A 23,273-nucleotide genomic window follows, 5' to 3' on the forward strand; every position below is an offset into this window, starting at 1 on the left:
CTTTCCTTGGAGAGTTTCGAGCAAGGCATGACACCATCTCAATGGCAGAGTCTGATGTGAGATGATTCTGCCATGTAAGCCCCCAATTCTTTGATAGATGCCAAGAAAACTCTCAACTGCCCAACATTTATGTCCAGGGAGGCAGGAGCAGAACAGAGTAAAGGTGCATGGGCAACACAGGGCCCTGAGAGTTTAAGCCTTGGAAATTAACAATTAACAGGATTTCTAGGAGTGGGTAAAGGTGTGGGAGAAATGGGAGGTGAGAGATGCCCCTTAGGGCTTCTCCTGATCTCACAGGCCGGGGAAGTCTCACTGACTTCCTGCTACAATCTTGATCATTAATCTCATCCTGCTCTTGAGACCTTAGCACCCTCCCCTCATTCCATTTTGCAATAAAGAGCTTTTGGTCCTGAATTATTCAGGTAAATTCTCCCTACTTCTACTTCCCTTATATAAATAGCCTCCAAGCTTTGTTATTGAGATAGAATTGAATTTGGCCTGGAGAAAAAAAAAACCCCACAATACGTTTGTAGCTCCTTAGAAAACTTAAATGACTCAGTCTGTAATAAACTATTTTAAATGGGATCTGGTAAAATACAGTAATTGGTTTTTATAATAGTTTTTACCATAGCAGTATGGGTTATATTCCTGAAGTTTGGTGTGTGTCAGCATTTTCATTATAGTAAGAATTCAGTTTTGCTTCAGTGTGAAGCTCCTTGGTTAGTTCTTTTGTTTAATGCATATTTATGAAGACCCACTATGCTGGATGCCTTCCATTTGCACCTCCAGATCCTCTCCCTTGCCTTCTCCTTGCTCCATGCCTGAGAAGACTTACCTAAGGGGCTGCATCAGTATGCTCTCTTGCTCTCTGGCTTCCAGCTGGGCTAGATCCACAGGAGAATCAGTGGGAGACTGGAGGAGGGGAAGGAAGAGAGTGAGTTCTGGGTATTCATTCTTTGCCTCCTCTTGATGGGCTTTTCACAAATTGGCTATAGCCCCAGATTGTGAAAGAAGATCTGGGTCCTATATGGTGTCTTCTTACATGCAGCTCCCTGCTTGGAGATAACTATTTTCTCTCTGCTCCAGGATTGGGAGTGGTAACAAGTCCCTCAGTTGCCAGCCCCAGGATACTGCCCCACCCTGGTAGTTCCCCCATAGTCAGCCCTCACCTTTATAGTTCCAAGAGTTTGATGAATGACTGTTTCACATAGGGTATAAGGACCTCTGTGAAAGAGTATAGGGAAAGGGTATAAGGACCTATGCAAAAGAGTCATTCTTCAAACTCCTGGGACTCTTCTTATATAACTGTGACACCTGTTTTCTGCTGGAACCCTGAAATGCCTACTTTGTGTCCAGTATTGTGTTAGAAGCTGGAAATCAAGATGAAGAATGGAACAGCAGCTGCCATTACTGACAGCTTGTTATGGCCAGGGACTGTGCTGAGATCTTTTTTTGTGTATTATCTCATTTAATCCTTGCAATCTTTTGAGGGAGGGTTCATTATGATCCCCATGTTTTAGATAAGGTCACTAAGTCTCAGAGGGTTTCTGTAGTTTTCCTGAGATCACACAGCTGATCCCTCCAGAGCTCAGGTTTCTTCACTACTAGGCCACATTGCCCCCTTTGAGGAGTTATCTTAAGGAAAACACACACTTCTATAACTGAATTATAATTTGAATAAAATGTTGTGGCATCACAGAGGAAGATAAAGGAAAATTATGCACCAGATACTCACCTCGATTCTTTGTGCATAAGATTTCTTACTTATTCCCACCAACTCTTAGGGCTGGTATTACTCCTGTTCTCAGAAAGGTTAAGTAACAGGTCCAAGGTCACACTGGTGAAACCTGGATAAGAACCCAAATCTGTGCTCCAAAGCCAAGGGGAGTAGGGAACGCTTTACTGCAGATGTGATACTTAAGGGGCTTCCCAAAGTCATCTTGGGGGACATAGATGGGCAGGAGAAAGGGTTACAGGTGAATATATTCCAAGCAGAAAAGGCAAAGAACTAGAAAAACGAAAAAGGATGGAATGCTTAGGGAATTTAAGCAGGAGGTGCTGTGGTCTGAAGGATCAGTTGCCTCCTCCCAGCAGCTGAGGGAAACCCAGCAGTGGGATGAGGCCCTGGAGGAGCCATCTCAAGCTGCTCAGGCCTAAGGTACTGGAGGGGCCTGGGGCAACACCACCTTCCCTTCCTGCTCCAGAGCTGGGCTGAGGCCCTGGCGCTCAAGGGAAGTGGGGGAACTCCTGAATGCTCATACACCTATACTGCTCAGCTCTGGTCCCTGAGTCCATCTGCTTCCTGTTCCCACAGGTTCACTGGAGCTAGCCTCCCAGCCCCCGTTATCAGCAGCAAGAACTGGCTGCGACTGCACTTCACATCGGATGGCAACCACCGGCAGCGTGGATTCAGTGCCCAATACCAAGGTAGGCAGGTCCCAGGACTGTCTGGCTTCCTCAGTGGGCAGCAGAGATGACACCTGGAGGGCTCATCGCCTCCCCCTACTGGGTCTGGTGTGGCGTCAGGCATCCTTGCCTTCTTTGTACATTTCTATTTGCAGATCAGAGGTCTGCAGATTTGCATCTCTGCATCTGCCCTTGTCTTTTGCCCCAGGGAGGGATGTTTCCCAAATTATGTAGCTGGAACTGCCCCTCACATGCCAGGCTAATCATAATAGTTAATACCAGGTGCCTGCTAAGAGCCAGGCACAGTGCTAGGCACTTGACAAGTACCATCTCCTTTAATCTTCATCATTACCCTGCAAAGGAAACACGGTCATCACCTCACTTTATGGACAAGAAAGCTAAGGCTCAGAGAGGTTAAGCCAATTTCCCAAGGTCATCCGAACTCCTGCCTTTTGAGTCCAGAGCCCACCCTCTTAACCACCAGCCTTTGCCGACCTCTGCAGCCCACATTTCTACTCTTTTTCATTTTATCTAAAACATGAATATATTCCAAAATCACTTTAGGGAGCATGATAGCTTTGATGCTCAAATCTGTGAAGAACTGTCTAGTGGCAACAGATCAGACCAGGAATGGCAGGTGGAGATCGCAGCTAAGCAGATTTCTGCTGCAATAATGAAGAATTTCCTAACCCAAGAACCACCTATAAAAAGGAGTGGGTTAACCCAGAAGCAAGGAGCTGTCTGTAACTGGAAGAGATCCAAAAATCCAGCTGATAGATGGGAGCAGATGAGCACATTCCTTTTCGACATTGAGTTTGTTCAAAGTACTCAAAATTTATAGAGATAAACACCAAGGGTTGGCCTCATAACATGCTCATTAAGCCTTTAGCTATTACCACTCTCAAATTGTTATTGGTTTTAATAGAATACACAGCAAGCTTATATTGTGTACCTATTAAGTATAAGGACCTGTGTGAAGCCCTGGGCTCCAAGGCCAAATGCCTGCTGGCTCACCCTCGAGGTAGCATAGGGCAGAGTAGTGCCCCCTCCACAAGGCTCCTAGAGCCAGGCTTTCTGGCTGGAAACTGGGATAAAAGCAGCTCTGAAGGAAGAAGCGTTACGTTCAAAATCTGAACCTTTTAGGAACGGCCTAATTTACTTAGCCTTGGGTGGTGTACCCATTTGAAATATCTAGAAAGTAAACAAGAAACCAACTTGGTTCAGTAGCTTAACAGAGGCTTACCCTGAGAGCTTTCTTAGAGATGTTTTTTCCACTGCTGAGGTTGAGTCTTTGTGTGAGTGGAACAGCTGTCTGTATCTTTCTGCTGTGTTTCTCAAGAGACAAAAGCAGAGATGAATGCTATAATTTTATCTGATTAAGTAAGTGCTGGGTGTTTCTAATATTTCAAGTTACTGAGGGCCCATTTGTCAGTTTTTAAGGTTAAGGTTTGATGCCAGCAATGGGCAACAAGAACCCAAGCCTGGCAGTCTCCAGATCCCACATTGATTCCACATCTGTGCACACCAGGCCCCGTGCTAGGCACTGTATGTGCATTGCCCCACTCAGTACTCCCCACAGTACAGTGATACATTTGTTTTTATTTCTGTTTATTTTTTCTCCAGCTGAGGAAGCTGGGGCTCAGAGAGGTTGTAACTAGCCCAAGATCACACAGCCTGTGAGCTGTAAAGCTCTAATTCATTCTGTATTTGCAGAATTACAGGGCCTCCTCTGATAGTGCTTTGGGTGTCTTCCCTTTCCTATTAACCGTAGCTTTCAAACTTTGTTTTGTTCATCTCACCCCACTGTAAAAAAAAATCACAACCCAGTATAAGCATATATCTGTAGAGCTAAAAGGAAAATATGACCAAGTGGTATTTACTATGTACAATATACTCTGAAAATGTCATTTTTATTTTTAAATGCTAGTTGCAGCCTCTAAATTAATTTTACAAATCTGCAGCAGGGAACAACTCACAATCTAAAAAGCACTGTTTTAGTTGCAAACTTCTTGAAAGCAGGCCCTGTTCTCTGTTCTCTCTATCATCCTTAGCATAGCCCAGAATGAAGTTTTACATGTTAGTGTGTGCCAGTGTATAAAGAGGACTTGCTAGATTTTAAGCGCTTGGCATTTATTACTTTGTTCAATCCTAACAGCAACTGTGTGAAGGAGATACTATTACTCGTCCCATTTTACAGTTGAGGAAAAAGAGTCATAGAGAGGGTAACTAGCTGGCTCAGGTCTCATTAATAGTATGTAGGAGCCAGGATTTGAAGCCCAGCCGTGTTGATTTGGGTCTGGCATGCTCAATTATTGTGATTCTGTTAATAAATGATTCTTCCTTGAAACCTGCTTTTTCTAGTGTTTTCCTGACTGAGACTGCATGGTGCAAGGATATACAGTGATCGTTTAGTAACTCCATTGGTGACTCTGTAAAGCAAGGTTTCTCAGGCTCTGCACTATTGACATTGTGAGCTGGATAATTCTTTGTTGTGAGGAGGTGTCCTGTGCATAGCAGGATATTTAGCAGCATGCTTGGCCTCTGCCCGTTAGATGCTAGACACAGTGCAGTAGGAGGGAGCCACAGGGACCAGCAGCCAATAGCAGCGCCCCCACACACACAGTCATGACAACCAAAAAAGTCCCCAGACATTGCCAGATGTCCCTATGTGCACAAGCACCTCCAGTTGACAACTACTACTCTAAAGGAATAAAAACTCTGGAGCCAGTAAAGACCAAGCTAAGCTTTATTATTGCAAATACATCCAAAAACAGTGGCAGAAATAGATTTCAGTCAGGGGTCCAGCGGGAGACTGAAGGAATACTGCACAGCTTTAATGTTAGAGGGTTTAGTGAAGGCACAATGTACAGAGGTGAGGGTGGAGTCAAAGGAGCCCACAAGAGATGGTGAGGCCCCTGAGGACTAAGCAGCAGGTGGCCTACACCACCACTAGGTGTGCAAAGGGACCAGGGAAGAAGGTGGCAAGAGCTGGAGCCATAGAAGAGAGGTCTGCCCCTTGGCAGACCTGGAAAGCTATTCCCTACCCACAGTGCAGGAGGAGGGGACCACAGGGATCCATAGTAGCCAGTGCATGAGGAGGGGATCAGGGGATCAGTAGCTTGACCTCTCTCCTCTCCCCTCCCTCCCATCCACTGTGCTTCCCATCTGCCAATCCAACAGGAAGCCAAGAACAAGGAAACAGAGGCCCTGCTCTGTCCTGCTCCCTGCCCTGGGATCCTGGCTGACATTACCACCAGGCTCCCTTGCTCTCTAGCAGTCCACAGAGGTCAGCTTCTTGGGGCACAGAACAGGGCAGAGAGGTTTAAAGAATGGACCTGGAGGGGCAGGGGACGAATCATCAGCATTGGATCAGTTTCACCCACAGTCAGCTTTGTGGCACTATAGTCTTAAGTGATTTATGGCACTTCAGAGCTAATGATTACCAACTTCTAATGGTATTGACAGATATTTTTTCCCAGATAAACAAAAAGAAGTAAACTTAAAATAAAAGATAACCTACAACATAGTACATTATATTCTTGTCTCAGTCCAATCAGAATTTAGGATGTTTGTGGCCAGACACAATTTTGCCTAATACCACAGGGTATCAGAAGGCCTGAGTTCTAGTCGGGCTCTGCTTCGGACTGGTTATCAGGAGGTAGGCAACTGTGTTCAGTTTAACAAGCATTTTGGGGTGACATTACTATGTGACAGCAAAAAAGATGAATGCGCCTAGGCCAATCTCTGCTCTTAAGGAGAACAGGTTAAAGAGAGGTACAGACATAAATCTATAACTTCTGTACAGCATGATAAGAGCTGTAATTGAGGCCTGATTAAGAGTTCCTGGGCTAGAGATAAAAGGGCAGTTAGTTTTGCCAGAAGGATTTAGGGAAAGCCAAAAAAGAGGCAGTGACTTAAATGTGGGTCTCAGAAAGATGCCAGACAGACCATGGGAAGATGTGTTCCAGGTCAAGCAAAGGCAAGAAAGCATGAAACTATCACGTCTAATGAACCACAACTACTTCCATGCGTCTAAAGCAGCAGTCACAGACCAAATCCGGCCCTCCACCTGCCTTTGTATGGCCCTCCATCAAAGAATGGGTTTTACATGTTTGAACAGTTGAAGAAAAGAAATTGAAAAAAATAATATTTCATGACACATGAAAACTGCATGAAATTCACATTTCAGTGTCCATAAAGGTTTATTGAAACACAGCTATGCTCATTCATTTACACCTGGTCTATGGCTGCTTTAGCACTACCAGGGCAGAGCTGAGCAGTTTATGACTGAGACAAGAGGCCCACAGGCCTAATATATTTACTACCAGGCCCTTTACAGAAAAAGTTTGCCAACCTAGAGGCAAGTCTGCCACCTAGAGAAAAGCAAGCAGGAGAGGTAGCGAGCACTGAGACTGGAAAGTGTGGTAGTAGTCAAGTTGTGAAAGTCTCAGTAGAGTTGGGCTTGATTCCGTGAGTCATAGATGAGAAGTGATCAGAAGTTGTTAATGAGAGGGGAGACATGATCACATTTTCATTTTAGGAAGATCTTTGCCCTAGAATCCAAATGGAGAAAATGGTTAAGAATCTTGGGGAATTGGTAACAAGGGTCAGAGTTTAAACAGGAGTGAAGATGAAAAGGAAGGACAGACCAAACGTATTTCTGGTAAACCCCACTGGACTCATGACTAGTTAGATTTGGTGGGAGTGGGAGGGGATGGGGTTGAAGGAGATGAAGGAGTCAGGGATGAATCTAGCTTAAGTGGTTTTAGAAAAATGATATTAACGAAGATGGTCTGGGGCAGAGACAGATGGGGGATGAAGTTTGCTTGGGACACATTGATTCTGGGTAATGTTGGGGTCAGGGATTGGGAGACTATCTGGTGAGCAGTTGACTAGTCTGTGGGTCTGTAGCTCAGGGAAGAAGGGTCTGGGCTAGAGATAATGATGTGAAAAGTTCAAACCAAAGTAGAGGCTGAGACCACCATTCCCCTCCCCACGTATAACAGGATAGGGCCAAAAAAGTGGTTTTCAAAGTGGGTTCCTTGGAGACTAACAGGTCCTCCAGCATGGTTTGATAGGGGCTGAGTGGGTGGGACTTCAGGTTTCCACCCCTACTTCAACCTGAGCAGTTTTTCTTTGAAGTGTTTTATGTAGTGGATATTTACCTAAAAGTATGTTAAAATGATAAGTTCCTGTAGCTAAAGTGCTTGGCAACCACAAGACTTTAAAGTTTCTTAAGGTTTTTTTTTTCAGTTCTGGTAGGCCTATTGAGGTTGTGTAATCAATCCGTCTGCCTCCAGGCCAGGAATGTTTCAAGTCTATGGAAATGATGGTGAGAAGAGCCTTTCTTAATGCACTCAATGGCTGCTAATCACAACTGGTGAGGGGCTTCCTTGGCTGGGAGGACAGCACCCTCATTATCTCCCTCCTCATCTGTAGAGAGGGGCTCTTGTTAACCCTACAGGGCTACTGGAAATGAAAGAAGATCCCAGTATAAAATACCTGGCACTGGGTAGGTTCTGAGGAGGTGGAACCCTCAATCCTCATATTCATCAATCACTTTGACTCGCTTGTTAAATGGTGAAACCCTTGCACAGTGAGAAAGAGCTGGTGCCTCTGGCTCTTCCTTAGACACCTGCTCTTTGCTTTCCACTCTGACCTAGTGATCGTCATTTGGCCCCTCCCTTCAGTCGGATCCCAGCCTGCCTTTCCTATACCTGTCACTGCCTCTCTTCCCAAGTCAACCCTGCTGACTGAGAGATGGAAGATATTCCACAGTGAAAACCATTGGCTCTTTTGCCTTCTAGAAGTCCTGCACTGAGTTTCAATTGTCTGCAGAATAAACTTATTCATTTGAAAACATTTGCATTTACTGAGATGGTTGAGGCTTTTTATAATAACAAGCTGAAGCTTCTGTTTTCCATTGAACATGTTGGGTTCTTGCCTGTGACTTATCTTCAATCTGAGGCCAGAATGAAAGTGCTTCAGGCATCCTGTGGTCCATGTTCTGACTCTTTTGACCTATTCTTCTTGGCCTGCTGATCTGCTAAACTTTCCAGCCTAATTTCCAGGTTCTGCACCACCAAAGGTCTCGCAAAAATTGCAGGCTTGTTGCTGCTTGGCTCAGGAGCCCAGGGTCCACAAAACTGAGCTTGTGAGTTCAGTTCAGAGTGAGCCTGTTACTGATGCATGCACACAAAATATGGCACCCGTGACCTCACCAGGTTTCAAGTGTAACCCACTCCTTTTGACAGGAAATGAATTTAAAGCACATATTCTTATAACAGTCATTCATTCACTCAGTCATCAAACTGTTATTGGGAAACTTCTGTGTGCCTGGCTCAGTGACATCACAGAATATAGATGCACAAGCTCATGGAGCAACAGCTGGAAGAACAGGACATGATTTTACAATGCAATGGAGTTTCAACAGAGGTCTGAAGGAAGTCTTGAGAAGGGCAATGACTTCTACCTGACAGATGTAGACACCCATAGGGAGGCAATAACATTTGAGTGAGGTCCTGGGTACCTACAAATAAGAGGTAGCCAGGCAGAGAAGGGGAGGAAAGAATGTCCCAGGTAGAGAAAACAGTATTGCTTAGGCCGCATAGGCTATCAAAACCAATAACCAATGGCTAGAGTGATTTCTTAAACATCTCTCTTTCCTCTCGTCATTGTCTCCAGCTGAATTCACCGAAGTTAGTGAATAACCCCACATGGCTTATTAATAATGGCAAAGCACTATTTTGGGAACTACAACATGCTACTCCCAACACCACTTCCCATTTACCATGCCAGATCCTTCTCTTCTTTAGGAATTCCAGTGGTCTCAGTTTTGCTGTGGTTAACTGAGAATCCACGGAAGCAGCATCCAACAAAGCACTTTTTACAACCTTAGTTGAGTTGATGACTATTTTTTCTACCATTTTCAAAAAATCTCTGAGCATACTGCATAACCAGCTTCTGGGGAGCTTTGCATAATTTTCTCAACTGTCAGTGGGTGATCCTTCAACACCTGAATTCTTAGCAATAGCTATTGCCAGAATTTTGAGTGTTCTTTTAATTATTTCTGTGCTAACTTTTTACTCTTCATTAGCTGGAGCAGTGAATCTAAGGATGAAATGTACCGAGGCAAAGCACCCAAATGATACCTTTTTCAATAGTAACTCCTGTAGCCTTCAGTGTATCTGACTCTCTTTTTTTCATTCTTTTCCACATCATTTTTCCCATCAACCTTCAGCACAGCTATTGCATCCAAAATTTTGCCAGATGTTCTTCTAGTTTTCCTTTTTCATAGACACTAATAGTAACATCTAACTGCTCAATTATTTCTTGCATTTTTTTCATTATTATACTTCAAGTTTTAGGGTACATGTGCACAATGAGCAGGTTAGTTACATATGTATACATGTGCCATACTGGTGTGCTGCACCCATTAACTCGTCATTTAGCATTAGGTATATCTCCTAAAGCTGTCCCTCCCCCCTCCCCCAACCCCACAATAGTCCTCAGAGTGTGATGTTCCCCTTCCTGTGTCCATGTGTTCTCATTGTTCAATTCCCACCTATGAGTGAGAATATGCGGTGTTTGGTTTTTTGTTCTTGCGATAGTTTACTGAGAATGATGATTTCCAATTTCATCCATGTCCCTACAAAGGACATGAACTCATCATTTTTTATGGCTGCATAGTATTCCATGGTGTATATGTGCCACATTTTCTCAATCCAGTCTATCATTGTTGGACATTTGGGTTGGTTCCAAGTGTTTGCTATTGTGAGTAGTGCCACAATAAACATACGTGTGCATGTATCTTTATAGCAACATGATTTATAGTCCTTTGGGTATACACCCAGTAATGGGATGGCTGGGTCAAATGGCATTTCTATTTCTAGATCCCTGAGGAATTGACACACTGACTTCCACAATGGTTGAACTAGTTTACAATCCCACCAACAGTGTAAAATTGTTCCTATTTCTCCACATCCTCTCCAGCACCTGTCGTTTCCTGACTTTTTAATGATTGCCATTCTAACTGGTGTGAGATGGTATCTCATTGTGGTTTTCATTTGCATTTCTCTGATGGCCAGTGATGGTGAGCATTTTTTCATGTGTTTTTTGGCTGCATAAATGTCTTCTTTTGAGAAGTGTCTGTTCATGTCCTTCGCCCGCTTTTTGATGGGGTTGTTTGTTTTTTTCTTGTAAATTTGTTGGAGTTCATTGTAGATTCTGGATATTAGCCCTTTGTCAGATGAGTAGGTTGCAAAAATTTTCTCCCATTTTGTAGGTTGCCTGTTCACTCTGATGGTAGTTTCCTTTGCTGTGCAGAAACTCTTTAGTTTAATTAGATCCCATTTGTCAATTTTGGCTTTTGTTGCCATTGCTTTTGGTGTTTTAGACATGAAGTCCTTGCCCATGCCTATGTCCTGAATGGTAATGCCTCGGTTTTCTTCTAGGGTTTTTATGATTTTCGGTCTAACATTTAAGTCTTTAATCCATCTTAAATTAATTTTTGTATAAGGTGTAAGGAAGGGATCCAGTTTCAGCTTTCTACATATGGCTAGCCAGTTTTCCCAGCATCATTTATTAAATAGGGAATCCTTTCCCCATTGCTTGTTTTTCTCAGGTTTGTCAAAGATCAGATAGTTGTAGATACATGGCGTTATTTCTGAGGGCTGTGTTCTGTTCCATTGATCTATATCTCTGTTTTGGTACTAGTACTATGCTGTTTTGGTTACTGTAGCCTTGTAGTATAGTTTGAAGTCAGGTAGCGTGATGCCTCTAGCTTTGTTCTTTTGGCTTAGGATTGACTTGGCGATGCGGGCTCTTTTTTGGTTCCATATGAACTTTAAAGTAGTTTTTTCCAGTTCTGTGAAGAAAGTCACTGGTAGCTTGATGGGGATGGTATTGAATCTATTAATTACCTTGGGCAGTATGGCCATTTTCACGATATTGATTCTTCCTACCCATGAGCATGGAATGTTGTTCCGTTTGTTTGTATCCTCTTTTATTTCACTGAGCAGTGGTTTGTAGTTCTCCTTGAAGAGGTCCTTCACATCCCTTGTACATTGGATTCCTAGGTATTTTGTTCTCTTTGAAGCAATTGTGAATGGGAGTTCACTCATGATTTGGCTCTCTGTTTGTCTGTTATTGGTGTATAAGAATGCTTGTGATTTTCGTACATTGATTTTGTATCCTGAGACTTTGCTGAAGTTGCTTATCAGCTTAAGGAGATTTTGGGCTGAGACAGTGGGATTTTCTAGATATACAATCATATCGTCTGCAAACAGGGACAATTTGACTTCCTCTTTTCCTAATTGAATACCCTTTATTTCCTTCTACTGCCTGATTGCCCTGGCCAGAACTTCCAACACTATGTTGAATAGGAGTGGTGAGAGAGGGCATCCCTGTCTTGTGCCAGTTTTCAAAGGGAATGCTTCCAGTTTTTGCCCACTCAGTATAATATTGGCTGTGGGTTTGTCATAGACAGCTGTCATTATTTTGAGATACATCCCATCAATACCTAATTTATTGAGAGTTTTTAGCATGAAGGGTTGTTGAATTTTGTCAAAGGCCTTTTCTGCATCTATTGAGATAATCATGTGGTTTTTGTCTTTGGTTCTGTTTATATGCTGGATTACATGTATTGATTTGCATATATTGAACCAGCCTTGCATCCCAGGGATGAAGCCTACTTGATCATGGTGGATAAGCTTTTTGATGTGCTGCTGGATTCGGTTTGCCAGTATTTTATTGAGGATTTTTGCATCAATGTTCATCAAGGAGATTGGTCTAAAATTCTCTTTTTTGGTTGTGTCTCTGCCAAGCTTTGGTATCAGGATGATGCTGGCCTCATAAAATGAATTAAGAAGGATTCCCTCTTTTTCTATTGATTGGAATATTTTCAGAAGGAATGGTACCAGGTCCTCCTTGTACCTCTGGTAGAATTCAGCTGTGAATCCATCTGGTCCTGGACTCTTTTTGGTTGGTAAGCTATTGATTATTGCCACAATTTCAGAGCCTGTTATTGGTCTATTCAGAGATTCAACTTCTTCCTGGTTTAGTCTTGGGAGGGTGTATGTGTCGAGGAATTTATCCATTTCTTCTAGATTTTCTAGTTTATTTGCGTAGAGGTGTTTATAGTATTCTCTGATGGTAGTTTGTATTTCTGTGGGATCAGTGGTGATATCCCCTTTATCACTTTTTATTGCGTCTATTTGATTCTTCTTTCTTTTCTTCTTTATTAGTCTCGCTAGTGGTCTATCAATTTTGTTGATCCTTTCAAAAAACCAGCTCCTGGATTCATTAATTTTTTGAAGAGTTTTTTGTGTCTCTATTTCCTTCAGTTCTGCCCTGATTTTAGTTATTTCTTGCCTTCTGCTAGCTTTTGAATGTGTTTGCTCTTGCTTTTCTAGTTATTTTAATTGTGATGTTAGGGTGTCGATTTTGGATCTTTCCTGCTTTCTCTTGTGGGCATTTAGTGCTATAAATTTCCCTCTACATGCTGCTTTGAATGTGTCCCAGAGATTCTGGTATGTTGTGTCTTTGTTCTTGTTGGTTTCAAAGAACATCTTTATTTCTGCCTTCATTTCGCTATGTACCCAGTAGTCATTCAGGAGCAGGTTGTTCAGTTTCTATGTAGTTGAGCGGTTTTGAGTGAGTTTCTTAATCCTGAGTTCTAGTTTGATTGCACTGTGGTCTGAGAGACAGTTTGTTATAATTTCTGTTCTTTTACATTTGCTGAGGAGAGCTTTACTTTCAACTATGTGGTCAATTTTGGAATAGGTGTGGTGTGGTGCTGAAAAAAATGTATATTCTGTTGATTTGGGGTGGAGAGTTCTGTAGATGTCTATTAGGTCTGCTTGGTGCAGAGCTGAGTTCAATTCCTGGATATCCTTGTTAACTTTCTGTCTCGTTGATCTGTCTAATGTTGACAGTGGGGTGTTAAAGTCTCCCACTATTATTGTGTGGGAGTCTAAGTCTCTTTGTAGGTCACTCAGGACTTGCTTTATGAATCTGGGTGCTCCTGTATTGGGTGCATATATATTTAGGATAGTTAGCTCTTCTTGTTGAAATGATCCCTTTACCATTATGTAATGGCCTTCTTTGTCTCTTTTGATCTTTGTTGGTTTAAAGTCTGTTTTATCAGAGACTAGGATTGCAACCCCTGCCTTTTTTTGTTTTCCATTTGCTTGTTAGATCTTCCTCCATCCTTTTATTTTGAGCCTATGTGTGTCTCTGTACATGACATGGGTTTCCTGAATACAGCACACTGATGGGTCTTGACTCTTTATCCAATTTGCCAGTCTGTGTCTTTTAATTGAAGGATTTAGTCCATTTACATTTAAAGTTAATATTGTTATGTGTGAATTTGATCTTGTCATTATGATGTTAGCTGGTTATTTTGCTCGTTAGTTGATGCAGTTTCTTCCTAGCCTCGATGGTCTTTACAATTTGGCATGATTTTGCAGTGGCTGGTACCGGTTCTTCCTTTCCATGTTTAGTGCTTCCTTCAGGAGCTCTTTTAGGGCAGGCCTGGTGGTGACAAAATCTCTCAGCATTTGCTTGTCTGTAAAGGATTTTATTTCTCCTTCACTTATGAAGCTTAGTTTGGCTGGATATGAAATTCTGGGTTGAAAATTCTTTTCTTTAGGAATGTTGACTATTGGCCCCCACTCTCTTCTGGCTTGTAGAGTTTCTGCCGAGAGATCAGCTGTTAGTCTGATGGGCTTCCCTTTGAGGGTAACCCAATCTTTCTCTCTGGCTGCCCTTAACATTTTTTCCTTCATTTCAACTTTGGTGAATCTGACAATTATGTGTCTTGGAGTTGCTCTTCTCGAGGAGTATCTTTGTGGCGTTCTCTGTATTTCCTGAATCTGAATGTTGGCCTGCCTTGCTAGATTGGGGAAGTTCTCCTGGATAATATCCTGCAGAGTGTTTTCCAACTTGGTTCCATTCTCTCCGTCACTTTCAGGTATACCGATCAGATATAGATTTGGTCTTTTCACATAGTCCCATATTTCTTGGAGGCTTTGTTCATTTCTTTTTATTCTTTTTTCTCTAAACTTCCCTTCTCGCTTCATTTCATTCATTTCATCTTCCATCACTGATACCCTCTCTTCCAGTTGATCGCATCGGCTCCTGAGGCTTCTGCATTTTTCACGTAGTTCTCAAGCCTTGGCTTTCAGCTCCATCAGCTCCTTTAAGCACTTCTCTGTATTGGTTATTCTAGTTATACATTCGTCTAAATTTTTTTCAAAGTTTTTAACTTCTTTGCCTTTGGTTTGAATTTCCTCCTGTAGCTCAGAGTAGTTTGATCGTCTGAAGCCTTCTTCTCTCAACTCATCAAAGTCATTCTCCGTCCCACTTTGTTCCGTTGTTGGTGAGGAGCTGCATTCCTTTGGAGGAGGAGAGGTGCTCTGCTTTTTAGAGTTTCCAGTTTTCCTGCTCTGTTTTTTCCCCATATTTGTGGTTTTATCTACTTTTGGTCTTTGATGATGGTGACGTACAGATGAGGTTTTGGTGTGGATGTCCTTTCTGTTTGTTAGTTTTCCTTCTAACAGACAGGACCCTCAGCTGCAGGTCTGTTGGAGATTGCTAGAGGTCCACTCCAGACCCTGTTTGCCTGGGTACCAGCAGCGGTGGCTGCAGAACAGCGGATTTTCGTGAACCGCAAATGCTGCTGTCTGATCGTTCCTCTGGAAGTTTTGTCTCAGAGGAGTACCCGGCCGTGTGAGATGTCAGTCTGCCCCTACTGGGGGGTGCCTCCCAGTTAGGCTGCTCGGGTGTCAGGGGTCAGGGACCCACTTGAGGAGGCAGTCTGCCCGTTCTCAGATCTCCAGCTGCTTGCTGGGAGAACCACTACTCTATTCAAAGCTGTCAGACAGGGACATTTAAGTATGCAGAGGTTACTGGTGTCTTTTTATTTGTCTGTGCCCTGCCCCCAGAGGTGGAGCCTACAGAGGCAGGCAGGCCTCCTTGAGCTGTGGTGGGCTCCACCCAGTTCGAGCTTCCCTCCTGCTTTGTTTACCTAAGCAAGCCTGGGCAATGGCGGGTGCCCCTCCCCCAGCCTCGCTGCCGCCTTGCAGTTTGATCTCAGATTCCCGTGCTAGCAATCAGTGAGACTCCGTGGGCGTAGGACCCTCCGAGCCAGATGCGGGATATAATCTCCTGGTGTGCCATTTTTTAAGCCCGTCGGAAAAGCACAGTATTTGGGTGGGAATGACCCGATTTTCTTTGACTAGGAAAGGGAACTCCCTGACCCCTTGCACTCCCCAAGTGAGGCAATGCCTCACCCTGCTTCAGCTCACGCACGGTGCGCTGCACCCACTGTCCTGTGCCCACTGTCTAGCGCTCCCTAGTGAGATGAACCCAGTACCTCAGATGGAAATGCAGAAATCACCCATCTTCTGCGTCGCTCATGCTGGGAGCTGTAGACCGGAGCTGTTCCTATTCGGCCATGTTGGCTCTACCCCATCGCATATTTTTCTCAGTTTGAGTCTTGTCACCTTTTCCATCCAAGAACATGGCATCATCTTTGGTCACAATGACTGCTCCAACTTTTCCTAAGTCATGAAACTGAACATCTTCAAGCTTTAGGGTCAAGCTCTCTTTTCCAAACACCATGCCATTGTAGCAATAGCTTTGTTTGGTCTTTCTATGTCACCAATGCCTGTAGTTTTGACTACTGTAGCCCAAATGCCAACTTTTATCCTATTTTAAATGATCATACTGAGAGCATCTTCAGCAATTATGACCAAAGACTTTCAGTGGACATTGGCAATTTTAAGGTGAGTACAATTAACTGCTTACTGGAAATCCCAAGCATCCTAGAATTCTCCTTTCTAGACTTTTGATATGTTATTCAAGTAGGGAGACATGTAATCTTGGTCAATCTCTGTTGTCTAATTCATTCAGTATTTTTCTGTCCTTTACTGTGATGACACCCTTCCAACATTTGTGATTACATCAGAAATGATGTTGCTGATTTGTTTGTCTCCATTTGCAGACGTTGTGTAAATGGAGAAATCTCTTCAGGAGTTGTCACAGGTTTAGGCTGCTTCTTAAGTTTGGTAATTACAGTATCAGCACATAACATCACACCTTTCCTGGTTTCCACTGGATTAACACCTTTGCTAATCTCTACTAAGCCTTCCATGGTGATGGAGCATGCCAGTACAGTAGCAGTGGTGGTGCCACCCCAGCCTCTTCATTTGTGTGTTGGCAACATCCTGATCAAATCTGGTGCCAGTATTTATCTTGTAAGTCAATTGACCTGCAACAGATACATCATCTTCTGTTACTTTGAGGCTTCCCTGTCTCTGTTCAGGAATCACCGTTCTTCCCTTTGGCATCATAGTAATGGCTACAGCACCTGCTAGAAGGTCTGTACCTTGAAGCATTAGGTCTCAAGCATGTGCACTGAATTGTCCATCTTTGGGATAATTCTGAGTGTGGTGAGGAACCAGTGTGCCAAACCCTGGCTTCATCTGGCAAAGAACTGTGGGTAATGAAAGCATTTCTGCAGGGTAGGTGGCTAAACGGCGAGGCAGACCTCAGCTACAAGGGAGGGGCAGAATGCAGGATGTATACCCAACAATTTTTTAAGTAGGAAGAAGGCAAGGTCAGATTTCAGTTTTTGAAAGATCACCCTCTGCAACTTTTTAAAAGATGGGCTAGAGGGGATGAATCTGCAAAGAAAACTCTAGCAAAAGAGGATGAGTATAGGGTAGGAGTGTCTTAGAACATTGAAAGAAGGATACACATTGGAGAAATTGTATAAGGCTGAGCAAATTGGATTTGGTGAAGGAGTAGTGGCAGGAAAGGAAAAGATCGTTCAGTCAATAGACTGCCAAGTGGCAGGGGAAGGGGAATGATCAAGTTTAGTGGAGGGGCTCACCCTCATAGAGGGAAGTCTGAATCCATTGGGAAGAAAAGAAGATGCAGATTCCCTCCACTTCTTGACTCCCAGAGCCTTGGAGACAGGTTAGGCCTCCCTTTGCTCTCTCCTTCCCTAACAGGTCCTTGTCTCCCGCTAGCTCAGCCCAATAAGTCATGCTGCAGACTAGAGAGGCATTTGTATTTCCAGATTCTTCTAGCTAAATGTGTACCATGTGTCCCGCTAACCTTTACAACAGCGGGAAAATGTCTTCTAATTAACCAGAATATAAAGGATGAATGGAGCAGCCTGGCAGTCTCCTGTAGTCATTATCATTTGGAGGAGATGAATGTACCTAGTAAGATTTCCATCAACCAGTTACAGCCAGCACTTTTCCCTTGGGAGTCCTGACTTTGTTCACATACAGTGAAAACCATGCACAGTATATGTGTATGATGTGTATGACTTCTTTTCTGTATGTGAATATTTGTATCCATGTGTTTACATGTGTTTGAATATGTACTTGTGAGTGTGCTTGTTGTAGGCAGAAATGTGCATGTATGCATGGGTAAGTGCACAGTACGAGAAGCAGCCCAGTGAATATTAAGCATACTATCAGGGGGTGTGCATTAAATTGTAGCCAGACCATGGAGCCAGCCCCAGGTTCCATTTTACCTCCACTGCATTGATAGTTACAGAATCTTCTTTTTACAGACAACTGGTTCAGTATAATATCATTGGCACAAGGCTAATGGGTGCTCCATGAAAAAAGATCCATGTACAAACAACATGAATGAGTATATCCCAGAAATTCTCTATGTTCTTTCTATGTTGTTCATCTTCTTGTTTTGACTTTCTTTTCTGACTGGGTCTGCTGGTAGTGCACTCTGGAGTTCTGGAGACCTGCCTTTGTTCTCTGACCCTTCACAACCTGGTCTCTCCCAGTCTGTTGAGTTAGCTCTTCAATTAGCTTATTTCATGGCTGATTTCCTATGGTGCTGCACATTTCCATGATCACTCATCACCCCACCCACCAGAGCAGACTGTTAAAAAAACAAGATGGCTATATATAACTCAGGGTGTGACTGCTTCCCTGGGATTGCTCAAAAACTGAGACCCCAGCATCTGGAGGTGATGTCTTAATGCTAATATTCTGGAGGTGGAGCCAAGATGGCCGAATAGGAACAGTTCCAGTCTACAGCTTCCAGTGTGAGCAACACAAAAGATGAATGATTTCTCCATTTCCAACTGAGGTACCGGGTGCATCTCACTGGAGATTGTCGGAGAGTCGGTGCAGGACAGTGGGTGCAGTGCACTGAGCCTGAGCCGAAGCAGGGCAAGGCATCGCCTCACCCAGGAAGTGCAAGGGGTCGGGGAATTCACTTTCCTAGCCAAGGAAAGGGGTGACGGACGGCACCTGGAAAATTGGGTCACTCCCACCCTAATACTGTGCTTTTCCAACAGTCTTAGCAAATGGCACACCAGGAGATTATATCCCACCCCTGGCTCAGAGGGTCCTACACCCATGGAGCCTCGCTCATTGCTAGCACAGCAATCTGAGATCAAACTGCAAGGCAGCAGCGAGGCTGGGGGAGGGGTGCCCGCCGTTGCTGAGGCTTGAGTAGGTAAACAAAGTGGCGGCTGGGAAGCTCGAACTGGGTGAAGCCCGCCACAGCTCAAGGAGGCCTGCCTGCCTCTGTATACTCCACCTTTTGGGGCAGGGCATAGCCAAACAAAAGGCAGCAGAAACCTCTGCAGACTTAAATGTCCCTGTCTGACAGCTTTGAAGAGAGTAGTGGTTCTCCCAGCATGCAGCTTGAGATCTGAGAATGGGCAGACTGCCTCCTCAAGTGGATCCCTGAACCCTGAGTAGCCTAACTGGGAGGCGCCCCCCAATAGGGGCAGACTGACACCTCACGCGGCCGGGTACTCCTCTGAGACAAAACTTCCAGAGGAACGATCAGGCAGCAACATTTGCTGTTCACCAATATCCGCTGTTCTGCAGCCTCCGCTGCTCATACCCAAGCAAACAGGGTCTGGAGTGGACCTCCGGCAAACACCAACAGACCTGCAGCTGAGGGTCCTGACTGTTAGAAGGAAAACTAACAAACAGAAAGGACATCCACACCAAAACCCCATCTGTACGTCACCATCATCAAAGACCAAAAGTAGATAAAACCACACAGATGGGGAAAAAACAGAGCAGAAAAACTGAAAATTCTAAAAATCAGAGCGCCTCTCCTCCTCCAAAGGAACGCAGCTCTTCACCAGCAAAGGAACAAAGCTGGACAGAGAATGACTTTGACGAGTTGAGAGAAGAAGGCTTCAGATGATCAAACTACTCTGAGCTAAAGGAGGAAGTTCGAACTCATGGCAAAGAAGTTAAAAACCTTGAAAGAAGATTAGACAAATGACTAACTAGAATAACCAATGCAGAGAAGTCCTTAAAGGACCTGATGGAGCTGAAAACCGTGCACGAGAACTACGTGATGAATGCACAAGCCTCGATAGCCAATGCGATCAACTGGAAGAAAGGGTATCAGTGATGGAAGATCAAATGAATGAAATGAAGCGAGAAGAGAAGTTTAGAGAAAAAAGAATAAAAAGAAATGAACAAAGCCTCCAAGAAATATGGGACTATGTGAAAAGACCAAATCTATGTCTGATTGGTGTACCTAAAAGTGACAGGGAGAATGGAACCAAGTTGGAAAACACTCTGCAGGATATTATCCAGGAGAACTTCCCCAATCTAGCAAGGCAGGCCAACATTCAAATTCAGGAAATACAGAGAACACAACAAAGATACTCCCAGAGAAGAGCAACTCCAAGACACATAATTGTCAGATTCACCAAAGTTGAAATGAAGGAAAAAATGTTAAGGGCAGCCAGAGAGAAAGGTCGGGTTACCCTCAAAGGGAAGCCCATCAGACTAACAGCTGATCTCTCGGCAGAAACTCTACAAGCCAGAAGAGAGTGGGGGCCAATAGTCAACATTCCTAAAGAAAAGAATTTTCAACCCAGAATTTCATATCCAGCCAAACTAAGCTTCATAAGTGAAGGAGAAATAAAATCCTTTACAGACAAGCAAATGCTGAGAGATTTTGTCACCACTAGGCCTGCCCTAAAAGAGCTCCTAAAGGAAGCACTAAACATGGAAAGGAACAACTGGTACCAGCCACTGCAAAAACATGCCAAATTGTAAAGACCATCAAGGCTAGGAAGAAACTGCATCAACTAATGAGCAAAATAACCAGCTAACATCATAATGACAGGATCAAATTCACACATAACAATATTAACCTTGAATGTAAATGAACTAAATGCTCCAGTTAAAAGACACAGACTGGCAAATTGGATAAAGAGTCAAGACCCATCAGTGTGCTATATTCAGGAAACCCATCTCCCGTGCAAAGACACACATAGACTGAAAATAAAGGGATGGAGGAAAAGCTACCAAGCAAATGGAAAACAAAAAAAGGCAGGGGTTGCAATCCTAGTCTCTGATAAAACAGACTTTAAACCAACAAAGATCAAAAGAGACAAAGAAGGCCATTACATAGTGGTAAAGGGATCAATTCAACAAGAAGGGCTAACTATCTTAAATATATATGCACCCAATACAGGAGCACCCAGATTCATAAAGCAAGTCCTGAGTGACCTACAAAGAGACTTAGACTCCCACACAATAATAGTGGGAGACTTTAACACCCCACTGTCAACATTAGACAGATCAACGAGACAGAAAGTTAACAAGGATATCCAGGAATTGAACTCAGCTCTGCAGCAAGCAGACCTAATAGACATCTACAGAACTCTCTACCTCAAATCAACAGAATATACATTCTTTTCAGCACCACACCACACCTATTCCAAAATTGACCACATAGTTGGAAGTAAAGCACTCCTCAGCAAATGTAAAAGAACAGAAATTATAACAAACTGTCTCTCAGACAACAGTGCAATCAAACCAGAACTCAGGATTAAGAAACTCACTCAAAACCGCTCAACTACATGGAAACTGAACAACCTGCTCCTGAATGACTACTGGGTACATAACGAAATGAAGGCAGAAAAAAAGATGTTCTTTGAAACCAACGAGAACAAAGACACAACATACCAGAATCTCTGGGACACATTCGAAGCAGTGTGTAGAGGGAAACTTATAGCACTAAATGCCCACAAGAGAAAGCAGGAAAGATCAAAAATTGACACCTTAACATCACAAATTAAAAGAACTAGAGACTTTTTAATGATTGCCATTCTAACTGGTGTGAGATGGTATCTCATTGTGGTTTTGATTTCCATTTCTCTGATGGTCAGTGATGATGAGCATTTTTTCATGTGTCTTTTGGCTGCATAAAAGTCTTCTTTTGAGAAGTGTCTGTTCATATCCTTCGCCCACCTTTTGATGGGGTTGTTTGTTTTTTTCTTGTAAATTTGTTTGAGTTCATTGTAGATTCTGGATATTAACCCTTTGTCAGATGAGTAGGTTGCGAACATTTTCTCCCATTTTGTAGGTTGCCTGTTCACTCTGATGGTAGTTTCTTTTGCTGTGCAGAAGCTCTTTAGTTTAATTAGATCCCATATGTCAATTTTGGCTTTTGTTGCCATTGCTTTTGGTGTTTTAGGCATGAAGTCCTTGCCCATGCCTATGTCCTGAATGGTAATGCCTAGGTTTTCTTCTAGGGTTTTTATGGTTTTCGGTCTAACATTTAAGTCTTTAATCCATCTTGAATTAATTTTTGTATAAGGTGTAAGGAAGGGATCCAGAAAACAACAGGTGCTGGAGAGGATGTGGAGAAATACAAACACTTTTCCACTGTTGGTGGGACTGTAAACTAGTTCAACCATTGTGGAAGTCAGTGTGGCGATTCCTCAGGGATCTAGAACTAGAAATACCATTTGACCCAGCCATCCCATTACTGGGTATATACCCAAAGGACTATAAATCATGCTGCTATAAAGACACATGCATGCTTATGTTTATTGTGGCAGTATTCACAATAGCAAACACTTGGAACCAACCCAAATGTCCAGCAATGATAGACTGGATTAAGAAAATGTGGCACATATACACCATGGAATACTATGCAGCCATAAAAAATGATGAGTTCATGTCCTTTGTAGGGACATGGATGAAATTGGAAATCATCATTCTCAGTAAACTATCGCAAGGACAAAAAACCGAACACCACATGTTCTCACTCATAGATGGGAATTGAACAATGAGAACACATGGACACAGGAAGGGGAACATCACACTCTGGGCACTGTTGTGGGGTGGAGGCAGGGAGGGATAGCCTTAGGAGATAAACCTAATGCTAAATGGCGAGTTAATGGGTGCAGCACAGCAGCATGGCACATGTATACATATGTAACTAACCTGCACATTGTGCACATGTACCCTAAAACTTAAAGTATGATAATAAAAAAAAAAGAACTAGAGAAGCAAGAGCAAACACATTCAAAAGCTAGCAGAAGGGAAGAAATAACTAAAATCAGAGCAGAGCTGAAGGAAATAGAGACACAAAAAAACCCTTCCAAAAATCAATGAATCCAGGAGTTGATTTTTTGAAAAGATCAACAAAATTGATAGACCACTAGCAAGACTAATAAAGAAGAAAAGAGGAAAAATCAAATAGACGCAATAAAAAGTGATAAAGGGGATATCACCACCGATCCCACAGAAATACAAAATACCATCAGAGAATACTATAAACACCTCTATGCAAATAAACTCGAAAATCTGGAAGAAATGGATAAATTCCTCGACACATACACCGTCCCAAGACTAAACCAGCAAAAAGTTGAATCTCTGAAGAACAATAACAGGCTCTGAAATTGAGGCAATAATTAATAGCTTACCACCCAAAATAACTCCAAGACCAGACGGATTCACAGCCGAATTCTACCAGAGGTACAAGGAGGAGCTGGTACCATTCCTTCTGAAACTATTCCAATCAATAGAAAAAGAGGGAATCCTCCCTAACTC

General features: G+C 43.2%; 1 protein-coding gene across 7 annotated transcripts in view; it reads left to right on the forward strand.

Annotated features, from left to right (window-relative positions):
• CSMD2 (CUB and Sushi multiple domains 2) overlaps positions 1-23,273 on the forward strand; it is a 664,749-nt gene that overhangs the window by 318,260 nt on the left and 323,216 nt on the right. For all 7 annotated transcript variants that reach the window (XM_054538082.2, XM_054538100.2, XM_054538088.1 and 4 more), the window contains exon 6: positions 2,315-2,427. In XM_054538082.2, the coding sequence (XP_054394057.1) occupies positions 2,315-2,427 (113 nt within the window). The remainder of the gene's footprint in view (positions 1-2,314; positions 2,428-23,273) is intronic.

Source organism: Pongo abelii, chromosome 1 (assembly GCF_028885655.2).
Source record: "Pongo abelii isolate AG06213 chromosome 1, NHGRI_mPonAbe1-v2.0_pri, whole genome shotgun sequence".
Lineage (NCBI taxonomy): Eukaryota > Metazoa > Chordata > Mammalia > Primates > Hominidae > Pongo > Pongo abelii.